The sequence below is a fragment of the Taudactylus pleione genome, unplaced genomic scaffold (genome assembly GCF_031769625.1).
Source record: "Taudactylus pleione unplaced genomic scaffold, aTauple2 ptg000391l, whole genome shotgun sequence".
NCBI classification, from domain to species: Eukaryota; Metazoa; Chordata; class Amphibia; order Anura; family Myobatrachidae; genus Taudactylus; species Taudactylus pleione.
In genome coordinates, this window is record NW_028284792.1 from 2,542,047 (window position 1) to 2,555,509 (window position 13,463).

The following is a 13,463-nucleotide window of genomic DNA, read 5'->3' on the forward strand; positions in this document are numbered from 1 at the left end:
AAAAACTCGGCTTATACTCGAGTATATACGGTAATTATTGTTTCAAATAAAAAAATAACTAATATCACCAGTATTACTTGCTTACAACTGTAACACAGTAATTGTTTTGGAATTATATATCACAAATAGTGATAAAAATAGGAAGCATAGACTAAATTGCCATGAAAAATAAATTCTTGTTAAATAAGCTACATTTTATGTTATCTCTTATAGAGACACAATGCATCCGTTACCATTCGTCATAATAACTCCTATACTTCTTGGGCATATAAAACCCAGTGAGGATGGTACTGAGCTATTTGAGTGTCCTGTGTACATAGACCACACAATGCAGGTAAGTAGCATATGGTATATAACAAAATGTGCATATTGCAGTAACCCATGTAGCTATGGTAGCCAGGGCTAGACTACCAAAGAACCTGTTTCTGGGAGTGGGGGGTAGAGGCCAGGTCACTGAAAATTATCTTCTGTAACACAGTTGTCTCCAATTTCCTCATTGCATCACTCATTTATAAAGTGTCTACAATAAACTGAGTATACATCTATATTGATCTACGTTATAGCAAATTCGGTTTTGTTAATAGAAGGGTAGATGTTTTTAAATGGCTAATTGACACATTACAGTAATGACAATTAGAGATGTACAGTATTATCTCTCTTTTTGCAGGCTTAAAAGTGCTATTTCTTAAAAACACTATCTATGCTACCCACATGTACAGATCATATATTCTTCTACTAAATAATAAATTGTATTACCACCTGTCCCGGATTACTCCAGACAGTCCAGAAATCGGGACATCTCGTCCAGTAATTAGGACAGACTGTCAACAATCCTGGTTGGGCACTGTCTGGAAATCATTCTCAGTACCTCACAACCCTGCAAGAGCAGCTCCTGTCTGCCTTCACTGCTGTGTGTTCCTCATGGCTGCAATGTAGTCTGCAGCTACTTCCTGTATCCTTGCTGCACCAAAGACTAATTGTGGACAATTCCCTGGTACTTCCTGCTGCCTACACTGGCTCTTGTGTAGCTACTACCCCCCAGACAACAGTTGCAAGTGGCCCCATACTCTGAGCATCAAAGTCTGAGGCTATGATTGCAGGTAAGTGGCAGGAGGCGATGCAATGCAACATCTAGATTCATGAGGTTCCAATACATAAGATTCTCACTTATGAAATAAATCTGTGCAACAGTTGTCAACCTCAGTGGTGCCAAGAAAGGGGGTAGGGGGGCATACTTGTTACCCAGGCCCGGGTTTGTTGGAGGGGTCCTGGTCAGCTGTTGAGGCGGACATTGTCATTTTTTTGTAGATCTGTTAATGCGTTGTACTGTTTGTTTAACTTTTTTAATAGATGTGTTGCTATAACTTATTTCCTTTAGCCTATTTGATAATTCCAGGCTTTGTTCTTTAAATTTGTTGTCCTCAGAGCAGTTCCTGTGTAGATGGAGAAATTCTCCTTTAGGAACACTCTCAATTGTAGTGGAGAAATAATGTTTAATGTAGTAGGATATTGGTCAAGGTTTCTTTCCCGATACTTGTCAGAATCCGGCGCTGGCATCCCGACCGCCGGAATCCCGAAGGTAAGTAACGCGGTTGGGGGGAGCGTTAGGGGTTAGGCACTAGGGTAGTGGTTCCCAAGCTTTTTCGAATCACAGCGCCCTAGAGTATCCGCATTCTTTTCACGGCACCCTGGGCCAATAGTTTCTTATTAAGAAATTCAGCAAAAATTAAATGAAATAAATTGTGCTTATATGTCACTCTTAGGGTCAGTTATGTGGTGGTTGACAGGGCTGCGCTTCTTTTTGACATATTTTTTGAATGGCAGACATTATTACTGGTTTTGCCTATCACACTGACTATCATTTTATTAGGTATTCGACCACTAACCCGAGGCACCCATGCAAGTGTCTTGAGGCACAGTTTGGGAACTGCTGCACTAGGGGGAGGGTTAGGCTCTAAAGGGGGCGGGTTAGGGTGCAGGGAGGGGGTGGTTAGGCTTAGGCACTAGGAGGGGAGGTTAGGGCCAGGCACCGGGGAGAGATGGTTAGGAGAGGGGGAGGGTTAGAATACTGACCGACAAGTGTTGGTATTCTAACCCTGTTGGGATGCCGGCATCTGGATTCTGACCGCCGGGATCCCAAGCACCGGCATTCCGTACCCATCCCGCTTAAAACATAATGTTTGAGATGGAGATCTAAAAAGATACAGGCTGATTCTGACAGTCCCCCTAGTGTTCATTCTAGAACCCTGCACCTGTCACAATCCATGCGATTCCTCTTTCCTGCCTGGGGTGTCACTATCTGCTCTGGTGATTCTAGCACACTCAGCTGATGCAACAGACCTCTGGTATATAGACCAAAGTGTGCTAGAAGCACCAGAGCAGAGAGTGACACCCCAGGCAGGAAAGAGGAACTTCTTTGGTTATGACAGGTAGAGGGTGCTAGAATCAACACTATCCCCCTATACCGGAATCTTTGGGGGGGCGGGGGGGTTACCTGTAAATATCCATGTTACAGTGATCTAATTATTAATTAGAGCTTCAATGATGATTTTCATATATATGGTAAGGATTCTGTATTCTAACTTCTGTACACTTCTGCCTATACCTTCTAATATCCTTCCTATAAACCTCTAAGGATGACGCTATTTTGCGTACGCAGTCATACAGTTAATAAAGACTCCAGACCTTGAACCTGTGGTTCCAAAGCACAAAGTATTATTCAAGTACATGTACAGTCAATTACACACTATGATCTAAGTACAATTTAGCACAAAGAAATTATACAGACCCAAGTACAGTTATACATACACTGGCGCTCTGGACCAGATCCCGGCATCAGCAAGATAACCTCCGTCAATCAGCAAGAAGACTAGAAACCCCAGGGTCAGAGCACACATATTTATACCCCCCCAGAAATAGACAACACAATAGAAAGTCTTGTTGCTGATGCCATTGGTTCCCAAGGGGGACGCATCTGTTACAGAGCATTTAACAGGTTGATTCAAATAGACACAGTCTCCAGCCTCTGACAGCTGGTTGCCTCTGTTTCCCGCCTTGTGCAAATCCTAACAGTTGGTTTTATAATGTACATTTCGGTGCTTGAAGTCTCTGCGGCCCATAAGTTGCGAGTGCATGTTGCGATCTTCCCACCGACGATACCGGGAAGTTTTTCTCAGGAGGCTGCTCTTCCAGTTGCCCTTGGTAGATTATCAAAAACATTGCCATCTGTACTTAGCTCGTGAGTTGTAACTCAAAATGGTGCTGGTCGCAAAATGGCGTCTTGCAGATTCTTGTTTCTAAAATGGAGTCTAGCTCCCATTCGCAAGATGGCGTCGCGCACGCCAATTTCTACGCTGATTCCGTCTCAGCCACTAATCCAGCTTTGACAGTCTACCCTTTGATACCGAACATGCTATCACATCCTGATGTTAAAATTAATTTTAGGCATACATACGTATATTACTTAATGTTATTAGGGGATGGCACAAGGTGGTTCTTAATCCATCAATAATGTGTCTCTAGGAGGGAACATAAAACTACCATTATACGCACACCGCTGACCTTGGGAGATCATGTGAAAGATGTGGGGATGCACCAGTCCTATAAAGGCAGTCTTGAAGGGAAATTGAGACTTTACATTATCTGAGCTGTTTCAAAAGTAACATTTCAATAATACATTCTATGCACGTCTAAATATAATACATTAGATGATGGTATTTCCTAGTTCAGGGTTGTAATGCAGTTCTATATTTACCTCAGTATTCATATTGCCATTACTGACCACCATCATAATTTCGTTCTTTCGTCTTACACGATTTTTACATTTTCCACACTTCAACACAATAGGAACAGACCAGACATATAGGCCAATTACTATGATGACAATCAGTATAAGGATCAAGAATTTGCCTATGCTGGCGATCACTTCCTGGACCCATTCCCCTAGGCCTGAGAACCATTTCACTGGGTTCAACCATGAGACCCATCCTTCTATTTTCTCCCCAACTTCAGCCACTGAAGCATTATGGTTCTTACGAAACTCCCATTTTAGCTGCAGAATTTCGTCCATCTTCCAGTCTGTCACATCTTTGGGGTCGCTGGTATCATTGGTGACATAGGTGCAACACTTCACTCCAAATTGGGTGGCCAAAGTTACACAATACCCTCCAGTAACAGCAGTTAAATAATTTAACACTAGTCTGTGTTGCACCAGTTCTTTCTTGTATGCTTGCAATTCTCTCCCTGTATACCTGAATGTGTCATCATACATCTCGGTGATATTATCTATTAATTTAGCAAGTTCCTGAATATATCTAAAATTTAATGCACCCAGAGCGATTCTGGTGGGATCCAGTGCGACTAAAACTTTGAAGCCAGTTGTCTCACTAATTAACTGAGTGGCTTTATGCACGTCACCAGGTATCATATTTCGACTGGCTCTGTGTTCATACTGCGTGTGAAGATATGGTGATGGTGTGTTTTTATGGATACCAAGCATATCAACATGTGTGAGGGTCATAAGGGATAGTATGCATCATTATCATTAAACACATTTCCCTTGCAAACACTCCTATCTCAGAGTCTTCCATCTGGTACATGCAAGTCTCTGGTTGTATAATTTTTGCACAATAACCATCTGGTACCTTACCAATAATTTCTTTTGTGGAACTCAATGTGTACCGGTACCTAAAATGTTTCCCACTAGATTTAATTGAACGTAACAGATCATGGTTTATGGACTCATTATCAGCTCTCTGTGAGAAGGTCATCGTCTGATTATTCCCCGTCACTTCCCAACTCCTGGGTTTATTGGGGTTGGTTATGTTTAAACACAAAAGTGATCTATCTACTTGGAATTGATAGAGTTTGAAATGAGGTGGTTTGGATGAGAGGAATTTTCCATCCAATGTTTTCCCTTTTTGTAATTCTAAAATTTCCGTGATATTCAGCGGAAATGGCACCAACCCTACGTTATGCTGTCCCTGTGGCACATGTGAACACACCCAGCAATCAGTTTGATTTTTACATTTTACCTACCATGCTATGATAATCCTCTAAAGGATACCCACCCCAATACGGGTTATATTTAGGCTGGCACCATTGAATACAGTTCTCATCAACTAGGGACCCACAAAGCTCACAAATACAGGAACCTTCAGACGATAAACCTCCACACTGTCCCCGAGTATCCGGAATTATAGCTCTCTTAACAGTAACAGTACTAAGATTGGTCAGACAGTCCCCTGATTGGCATTGCACTCCTCCTGACTCCACTCCATCAGCACTGCCATCAGTTCCCATCTCCTCAATTGGTCCCCCGTCACAGAAACCGGATATCCCCGAACCAACCAGAATGGTGAAAATTCTGGAAAAGAATATGAAAATGAACACAGCAGGCCAGTCCATTGTCACAACAAAGACCTGCAAATTTATTTTAGTTCAGGTATCTCACTACGACCTTTTCAATCCTCCCGGAACAAGCTCGCGATAGACAGGTCCACCTTATCAGCCTTGTCTCCAACTTGTTTCTCCACTGGTTGATTGACCTTTTTGCAATGAGTAGAATGGACCCAGGTATCTCTCTCAGCCACCTTCAAAGATGTAGAACTTGTCAGCAGCACCTGGTATGGACCTTCCCACCGATCAGTCAAACAACCTGAACGCACGAAATTTCTGATCATAACATATTCTCCTGGTTCAACATCATGACAGTTAGTTTCAGGCATATCATTGGACAACAACTTCAGTCTCTGCTGCTGTTGTTTTAACTGCTTACTCATTGATATGAGATACCTTACAGACCTCGTTGTTACCCTTCAAGTCTTCCTGTGGACTTATAATCAAATGAGGTTGTCTACCAAACAGTATTTCAAAGGGGGACAGATTTAGAGGGGGTCTAGGAGTGGTCCTTATACTATATAGAACCAATGGTAAATCTTCTGGCCATCCTAGTCCAGTCTCTGCCATGATTTTACTTAACTTATTTTTAATAGTCCCGTTCATCCTCTCTACCTTGGCGCTGGCTTGCGGTCGGTAGGGGGTGTGAAGTCGGCTATTAATACCAATCAGCTTACACATATTTTGAAAAACATCACCTGTGAAATGAGTACCCCTGTCACTCTCGATGATTTTAGGGATACCGTATCTGCATACAAATTCCTGAACTATTTTCTTGGCAGTAAACGCAGCAGTAGTAGTGGCCTCTGGGTAGGCCTCAACCCAGTTGGAAAATATGTCAGTGCACACTAACACATACTTAAGATTCCTGCAGGGTGGTAATTGGATGAAATCAATTTGTATTACCTGGAAAGGTCCTTCAGTTGGTGGAATGTGGGATGGTTCGGTAGGGATCGCTTTCCCTATGTTCTTCCTTAAGCAGGTCAAACAGGAAATTGCTCTCTTTTCTGCTTGGGAAGAAAAACCCGGTGCGCACCAGTATGCCCTCACCAATTTACACATACCTTGCTTTCCCAGATGAGTCAGACTGTGGGCTGCCTCAGCCAGGCTGGGGTAATATGCTTTGGGGGCTACTGGCTTACCTTGTCTGTCCCTCCAGAGCCCGGAGGACTCTTGCCCACATCCCTTGGACTTCCAGATGGACTTTTCCTGAGTTGAACACAAATTTTGCATCTCAATAAATTTCAGCATGTCAATTGTTTGAAAATACATAATTTGTTCAGTTGGAGAAAACATTTTTAACCCTGCTGCCCATTTTGGAGCTTCATCAGCTCTGTTGTTGCCCTGTGACACCGGATCATCTTCACATGTGTGGGCTTTACATTTAATTACTGCCACTGTTTTGGGCAGTTGAATTGCTTTTAATAATTGTTTTATGTGTCTGGAGTGTGCAACTGGTGTGCCTGCTGCTGTCATAAAATTTCTCAGACGCCATAGAGCCCCAAAATCGTGCACCACCCCGAACACATACCTAGAGTCAGTGTAAATGTTAGCAGACTTGCCTGCTGCCAATTCACATGCTCTTGTTAGTGCTACTAACTCTGCCACCAGGGCTGAGTGAGGAGGACCAAGAGGTTCAGCTTATATGATGTCTGTGTCATTTACAACAGCATAACCTGTACATAACTCACCTGTGTCTGTTTATCTATGACAACTCCCATCCGTGTAAAAAGTCATATCTACATTCTCTAAAGGTGTGTCACGTATATCAGGTCTAGCAGTAAAGGTCTGATTTAGATATTCCATACAACCATGTGCATCATTATGTCCGCTGAACTCACCTCCTGCCAGCAACTCGTCCCCTTCCACCCTTTGTACATCATGTTGTACATATGGTAAATACGTTGCTGGATTCAGCGTACTACAACGTTTAACAGTGATGTTTGCAGGTGCAATTAGAGCTAATTCCCATTTGGTAAACCTAGCTGAAGAAACATGTCTGGTTTGGGCAGAGTTCAGCAGAGCAGATACAGCATGGGGAGTGTATACAATCATATCATGGCCCAATACTACATCCTCACTTTTACTCACCAATAGAGCAATAGCTGCTACACTTCTCAAACAGGTGGGGAGTGATCTTGCCACAGTGTCCAATTGGGCACTGTAGTATGCTACGGGCATACTGGCATCACCATGTTTTTGTGTGAGGAAACCTGCAGCACAATCATCGGCTTCCGTACAATACAAATTAAAAGGTTTTTCATAATTAGGTATTCCGAATGCAGGTGCTTTTGTCAGACTGTCCTTAAGATTAAGGAAAGCCTGCTCTGATTCCTCTGTGTGTATGACATGATCGGGCTTTGAGGAAGAGACTAATTCCTGTAAAGGCAAGGCCAAAATAGAAAAACCTGGGATCCACATTCTACAGTATCCACACATTCCCAAGAAGGTACGAATTTGCTGCTGGTTCTGCGGCAGTGTCATGTTCTGTATGGCCTGGATTCTGTCATTTGTGAGATGTCATAATCCCTGAGTTAGGCAGTGTCCCAAATATTTTACTCTGGAATGGCACAGCTGTAGTTTGTACTTAGTAACCTTGTGTCCTGTATGCGAGAGATGAAGCAACAAAAGTTTAGTATCATTCAAACATGACATAAACGAATCAGAACATATCAATAAATCGTCCACATATTGAATTAGAACAGATCCATTGGCAGGTTGAAAAGATTGTAAACAGTTGTGCAAGGCCTGGGAGAAGATACTGGGGCTGTCTATGAAACCTTGGAGCAATCGTGTCTATGTATATTGTACACCTCTGTATGTGAATGCGAATAAATACTGACAGTCAGGGTGGAGAGGCACAGAGAAGAAAGCAGAACAGAGGTCAATGACAGTGAAATGGGTTGCATTTGGTGGGATCTGCATAAGAATGACAACTGGATTTGGCACTACGGGGAATTGGCTCTCTACTACCTTATTAACACCTCTAAGTTCTTGTACCAGCCTATAACCCCTCCCACCAGTCTTCTTCACCAGAAAGATGGGACTGTTGGCTACACTTGCTGTACGAACTAAAATTCCCTGTTGCAATAATTGCTCAATTATTGGAAAAAACCCTAATTCTACCTCCTGTTTTAGTGGGTACTGTGGAATTTTTGGAGCTTGCCTACCGCCTTTTAAATTTACCATTACGGGGCTTACATTTGCCATTAATCCAGTGTCCTGTCCATCCTTAGTCCAAAGGGAATCTGGAATTTGGGACAACATTTGATGTACCTGAGATGGATTTTCATTTAAACTGGTAGAGTGATACATTATTCTTTGGGGAGTGTCCAACATATCAAGCACCTCGTTTACAACTCTCTGTGGGATATCTAGAAATACACTATCAGGGGTGCAGTATATGACACATCCCATCTTACATAACAAATCTCTACCCAGCAGGTTAGTAGGAGCCGCTGCAGCCAGAAGAAAAGAATGCCTGGTATGCAATGGCCCGATAGTAACCTCTGTGGACTTTGTTAAAGGATAATGTTGCACTTTACCTGTTACACCCATTGTTGGTACTGTCTTGTTGGTCACCTGTAAATTAACGGGAGATTTTATCACTGACCTGGTCGCCCCTGTGTCTACAAGAAAAGGATATTTAGTACCAGCTACATCAACCATCATGACCGGTTCTTCCCTAGTACTTCCCGTTAACCTGACTATCTGTAGACTACTGGTATGACCTGACCCCTAGCGTTGGCTACCATTCTCCAATAAAGCATTAACGGCCACAATTGGAGCTGGTACCTGTTGGACATTTGCTGGCTTCTGTGCATATCCTTTATGGGGATATCCAGGTACTCTCTGGTTTGGGGGTCCTACCCTTTTTACCGGACAGTTTCTATTTAAATGTCCTATTTGTTTACAATTAAAACATGCTCATGGATCAGATGAAGACACAGGTTGTTGTGAGATTTGAGCAGGGGGGAAAGGTGGTTGGTATGGCTAGGGATATGGAGGATATGGGTATTGTGGGGGGCATGAAGTTTGTGGGTAGTATGTGACCGTGGTTGTGTAGGGTATGTGGGATAGAGCTGTATTTGCTGTTGCGTGGGATTAGTGAGAGCGTGTAGCTATTCAGGTGTGAGTGTGTGTGTGGGTGCAGGTGTGTCTGCTGGCTGTGATGTTACCGTCATACCTTCCAGAGCTTGGATACTGACAGCCATTAACTTTTCGCTCTGGGTCTCTCTCTTCTATGAGATGTTTTTATCATGTTCTATGGCAGATTCTATGAGGGTGTCTATTGTGACTCCCCTCCAGCCAGGCTGCGAGGTCTAAACCCGAGTCTTTAGGTTCTCTTTAAGACCGTCCATGAGTATGGTGACTATCATTCCCCTGTGGTGAGTGCTATCTTTAATATCCTCTAACCCAGTGTACTGGGTGATAGCCTGCAGAGCCCAGTCGCAATAATCTTCTGCAGATTCACTCTCCTTTTGCTTTATGGTGAAAATTTTGTTCCAGTTAACTACTACTGAAAAATATATACCCAATTGAGTTACAATGCGGGAAATGTTACCTTGATTTACTTGGTCTGTTAAGGGAACGTCACCATCCAATACACAATCCGTGATAAATTTTGTCACGTCGATATTGCGTGGTAGACAGGCCCTTAACACCACCCGCCAATCTTTATTAGTTGGCTCATGAGAACTACCCAAATTCCTCAAAAATCTTTGACATTTGGCTAGTTCTTTGGGATCGTGGAAATCATTTATGATGGAATTTAGTTCTTCCCTTGTCCAAGGACAATGCATTACCACTTCCCTCGTGGGCACTACACCGTTTGCATCTGCATTTCCATTCGGAACAGTTATTGTCCGAATGGGATGCAGACCGGCAGCGCTGCTACCTTTGACCTTGTTACCTGGCTGGGGGTTTAATCTGTTGCTGCTACGTATGGTATTAACAACTTCCTCTACGGGTCTCCATGCTGTTACTGATGGAGATGGCGGCACCACTCATGATTGTCGTGGTACAGCATCTATCATTTGTACAGCATGGGAAATGGCAGACATTACAATAGGCTCATCATCCACATCATGAACATTTTCTTTATGGTTGCTTAAGAGAGGGTACAAATGGCTTGTTACATTTTTATGGTTTTTTTTGATAACTGTACTTGCACACCCATCCACTTAAGGTGGTTGGTGGTGTGTGTGAACTACTGGCAATACCTCCCGCAACACTACCTTGCTGCACGTGCGCGCCATTTTGCGGCTCGCACGCATTGCAATCCAGCGCTGCGGGTGTATTTTCTGGAAATGCATTCGTGACGCTAGTTTGTGTCGCTTGCACATTTTTAAGCCACGCATCCCCTTCATGCTGCCACAATTTTAAACATTCATAATATTTTACCTTCTTACCTCAAGACCGCATCAGACTGATGTGGTCTCGGACATTATTCAATACATCTTTATCAAAGCTACCAATTCTGGGAAACCGTACTTTGTATGCATAATACGACGGGCCGATCCAAGCGAGCTTCCATTAGCAGCTCATCATTGTCTAACATCTCTATTGTTTGCGTGGCTCCCATCTTGAGACAACTCCTACGTTTTTCAATAAAGATTTAAACTGGTGAAAGACAGTCAAGATACTTTCACTTACCTGCGGATGGCTTGGAAAAAGGGTGTATCCACCAAACCCTATGAAGGACCTCTAGATGCCTTCACTCACCTATGGAAGGAAGATGCTCCCATACAATAAAATCCCTTTTTGACTACGTTTCAACTGCTAGGGGGCAGCAAAGTTCCCTTTGTGTTCCAGTTGATTTCGTCCACCCTCCCACCAGCTCACAATCACAATCTAGCCAATTATAGTGTTCAAATAACACACACAGTGATTACTGAACACTATAATCACGCTGGGGGCCGAACCCTAACAAAAATAACAAACCATACACCTGCTCTGTGTAAAAGTAAACGGTATGCTTCTACCGAGTCACTAGGCCACCTTCTTGTGCCTAGCACTTAAGGGTTCTACGATACCCTTAACATTTAGGTCCCGTGTTACACCCTAAACAAACACTCACAGTTACACACTTTTTTTTCCTGCGCAGAAAAATACACGTTAAGCCAGATATTAGCAACAATTGAAAATGTAAACTCAATGGCTTTGTTTAAACAAGTGGCAGCACAATACGCTATTGTGCGACTAGTCGCATACATAATGATGCGACTACCACACAACCGTATGACGTACCCTTAGCTGCGTACGCAAAAGTGCATCCCTATTGCGCGCAAAAATGCGACTTAGTCGCGTGCGCAATACTGCGACACCCCTTTTCGTGTAAAATACTAACAAAGGAAAAGAAACTTTTTCCTTTCTTGTCCCTGGATTCTAGTCAGCGTACCTTGACTCACACGGTAACGGATAGTGATCTCTCAGCATAGAGTGGTTGCAGGGAAAACTGCGTGTGGCCACTATCCACCCTTTTTTTCGTGTGAACAGGTAAGTGACTTCACTATGAGCCCCCAACTAAGGATTCTGTATTCTAACCTCTGTACACTCCTTGCCTATACCTTATAATATCCTTCCTATAAACCTCTAAGGATGACGCTATTTTGCGTACGCAGTCATACAGTTAATAAAGACTCCAGACCTTGAATCTGTGGTTCCAAAGCACAAAGTATTATTCAAGTAAAAGTACAGTCAGTTACACGCTATGATCTAAGTACAATTTAGCGCAAAGAAATTATACAGACCCAAGTACAGTTATACATATGCAGGCGCTCTGGACCAGATCCCGGCATCAGCAAGATAACCAAGTGTCTGACTGCCTTCTCCATATACATAGAAGTGGCTGACTATGCGTTTTTTGGCACAAAGTATGGGTGATACTGTCTGACTCTGATGTATACAGCATTGACTTTTTAGGTTACATCTGAGAAGCGTTCTTGAGCACCGTAATGCTAGCCGTTGTGAGACACCAAAACTGTTGTGCCAGTGATGAGGCCTGAGAGGAATTTCTGTAAAACAATTATATGGGTTAGGGAGGGTAGGATAGGAGACCTCTCTCAGCAGTAGCAGAATGAATGGTTTCTGTAACAATCCAGTTAGCCGATGCCATCATGTGAATTCATCCCCTGCATTCCTTAATTTTAATTCTTTAAGAATACAAAATAAATGTAAGAAATGTATCCTGTTATCATTGATTGGTGAAGAGAATATATTTGATCAATGTTTATGAACAAATGGGTAAATGTTATAACTACTTCCTCTCCTTGTATCCAAATGTTGTTGTTGTAGTGTACATGGGCCAAATTCTGTACATATACAGTATATTATATATTATAATACAGGAATCTAAACTTTTTAGCCCTTTTATTAGTTGGCAAATGACACACTGATGAATTCTCACTGTGCTATATGAAAAGTGACTAATGTTATTATTAATACATTTATTAACTACTACGCCCACTCAAAAACCATGAATAGTACTAGAAAACAAGAAGTGCATTAGGAAAACTGTTTTGTAAACACGGAGCCGCTGGTACATAGATATAAGCAGCATAGATACATACAGTATACATTTTAAAGTTACTCGGCTAGAGCACAACTCCAATTAGAAAACTGTTCATTGATTTAATATTTATTATGAAATATAAATTAAAAGTAGTCTAATTAGATGTGTTAAATTTAGCCTTTTAATTAGGATTCCTACCCAAATGAGACACAGTAACTCTTTTTTTATATATATTTGAGCACTTTAGTGAATGTCTCTGTAACAAGATTAAAAAATGCAGCTATAGAAATTTGGTGAAGAAATCACTTGAGACCCTCTAACCACAAGGGAGCTGTAACACATTGCAGGCAATAATTATATGCCCTGAGCCTTGGGGTTGTTAAAGTTGAATGTGAACTCCATTAACTTTTATGTAGTTTTGTATAAGGAGGAACTTTATAACTACAAAATGTATATAATAGTAAAATAGCCCTATATGTCTTAGTGGGAGTAAATTAGGATCATGAGCTGTAATACATGATAATGATATTATAGGCAGTACAGTAGCTTGCTT

General features: G+C 42.2%; 1 protein-coding gene across 1 annotated transcript in view; it reads left to right on the top strand.

Moving 5' to 3' along the window:
* The window catches only part of LOC148507539 (uncharacterized), a 662,982-nt gene that overhangs the window by 577,692 nt on the left and 71,827 nt on the right, over window positions 1–13,463 (top strand). Inside the window, exon 97 of the mRNA XM_088445856.1 lies at window positions 214–334. Coding sequence (XP_088301982.1) covers window positions 214–334 — 121 coding nt within the window. The remainder of the gene's footprint in view (window positions 1–213; window positions 335–13,463) is intronic.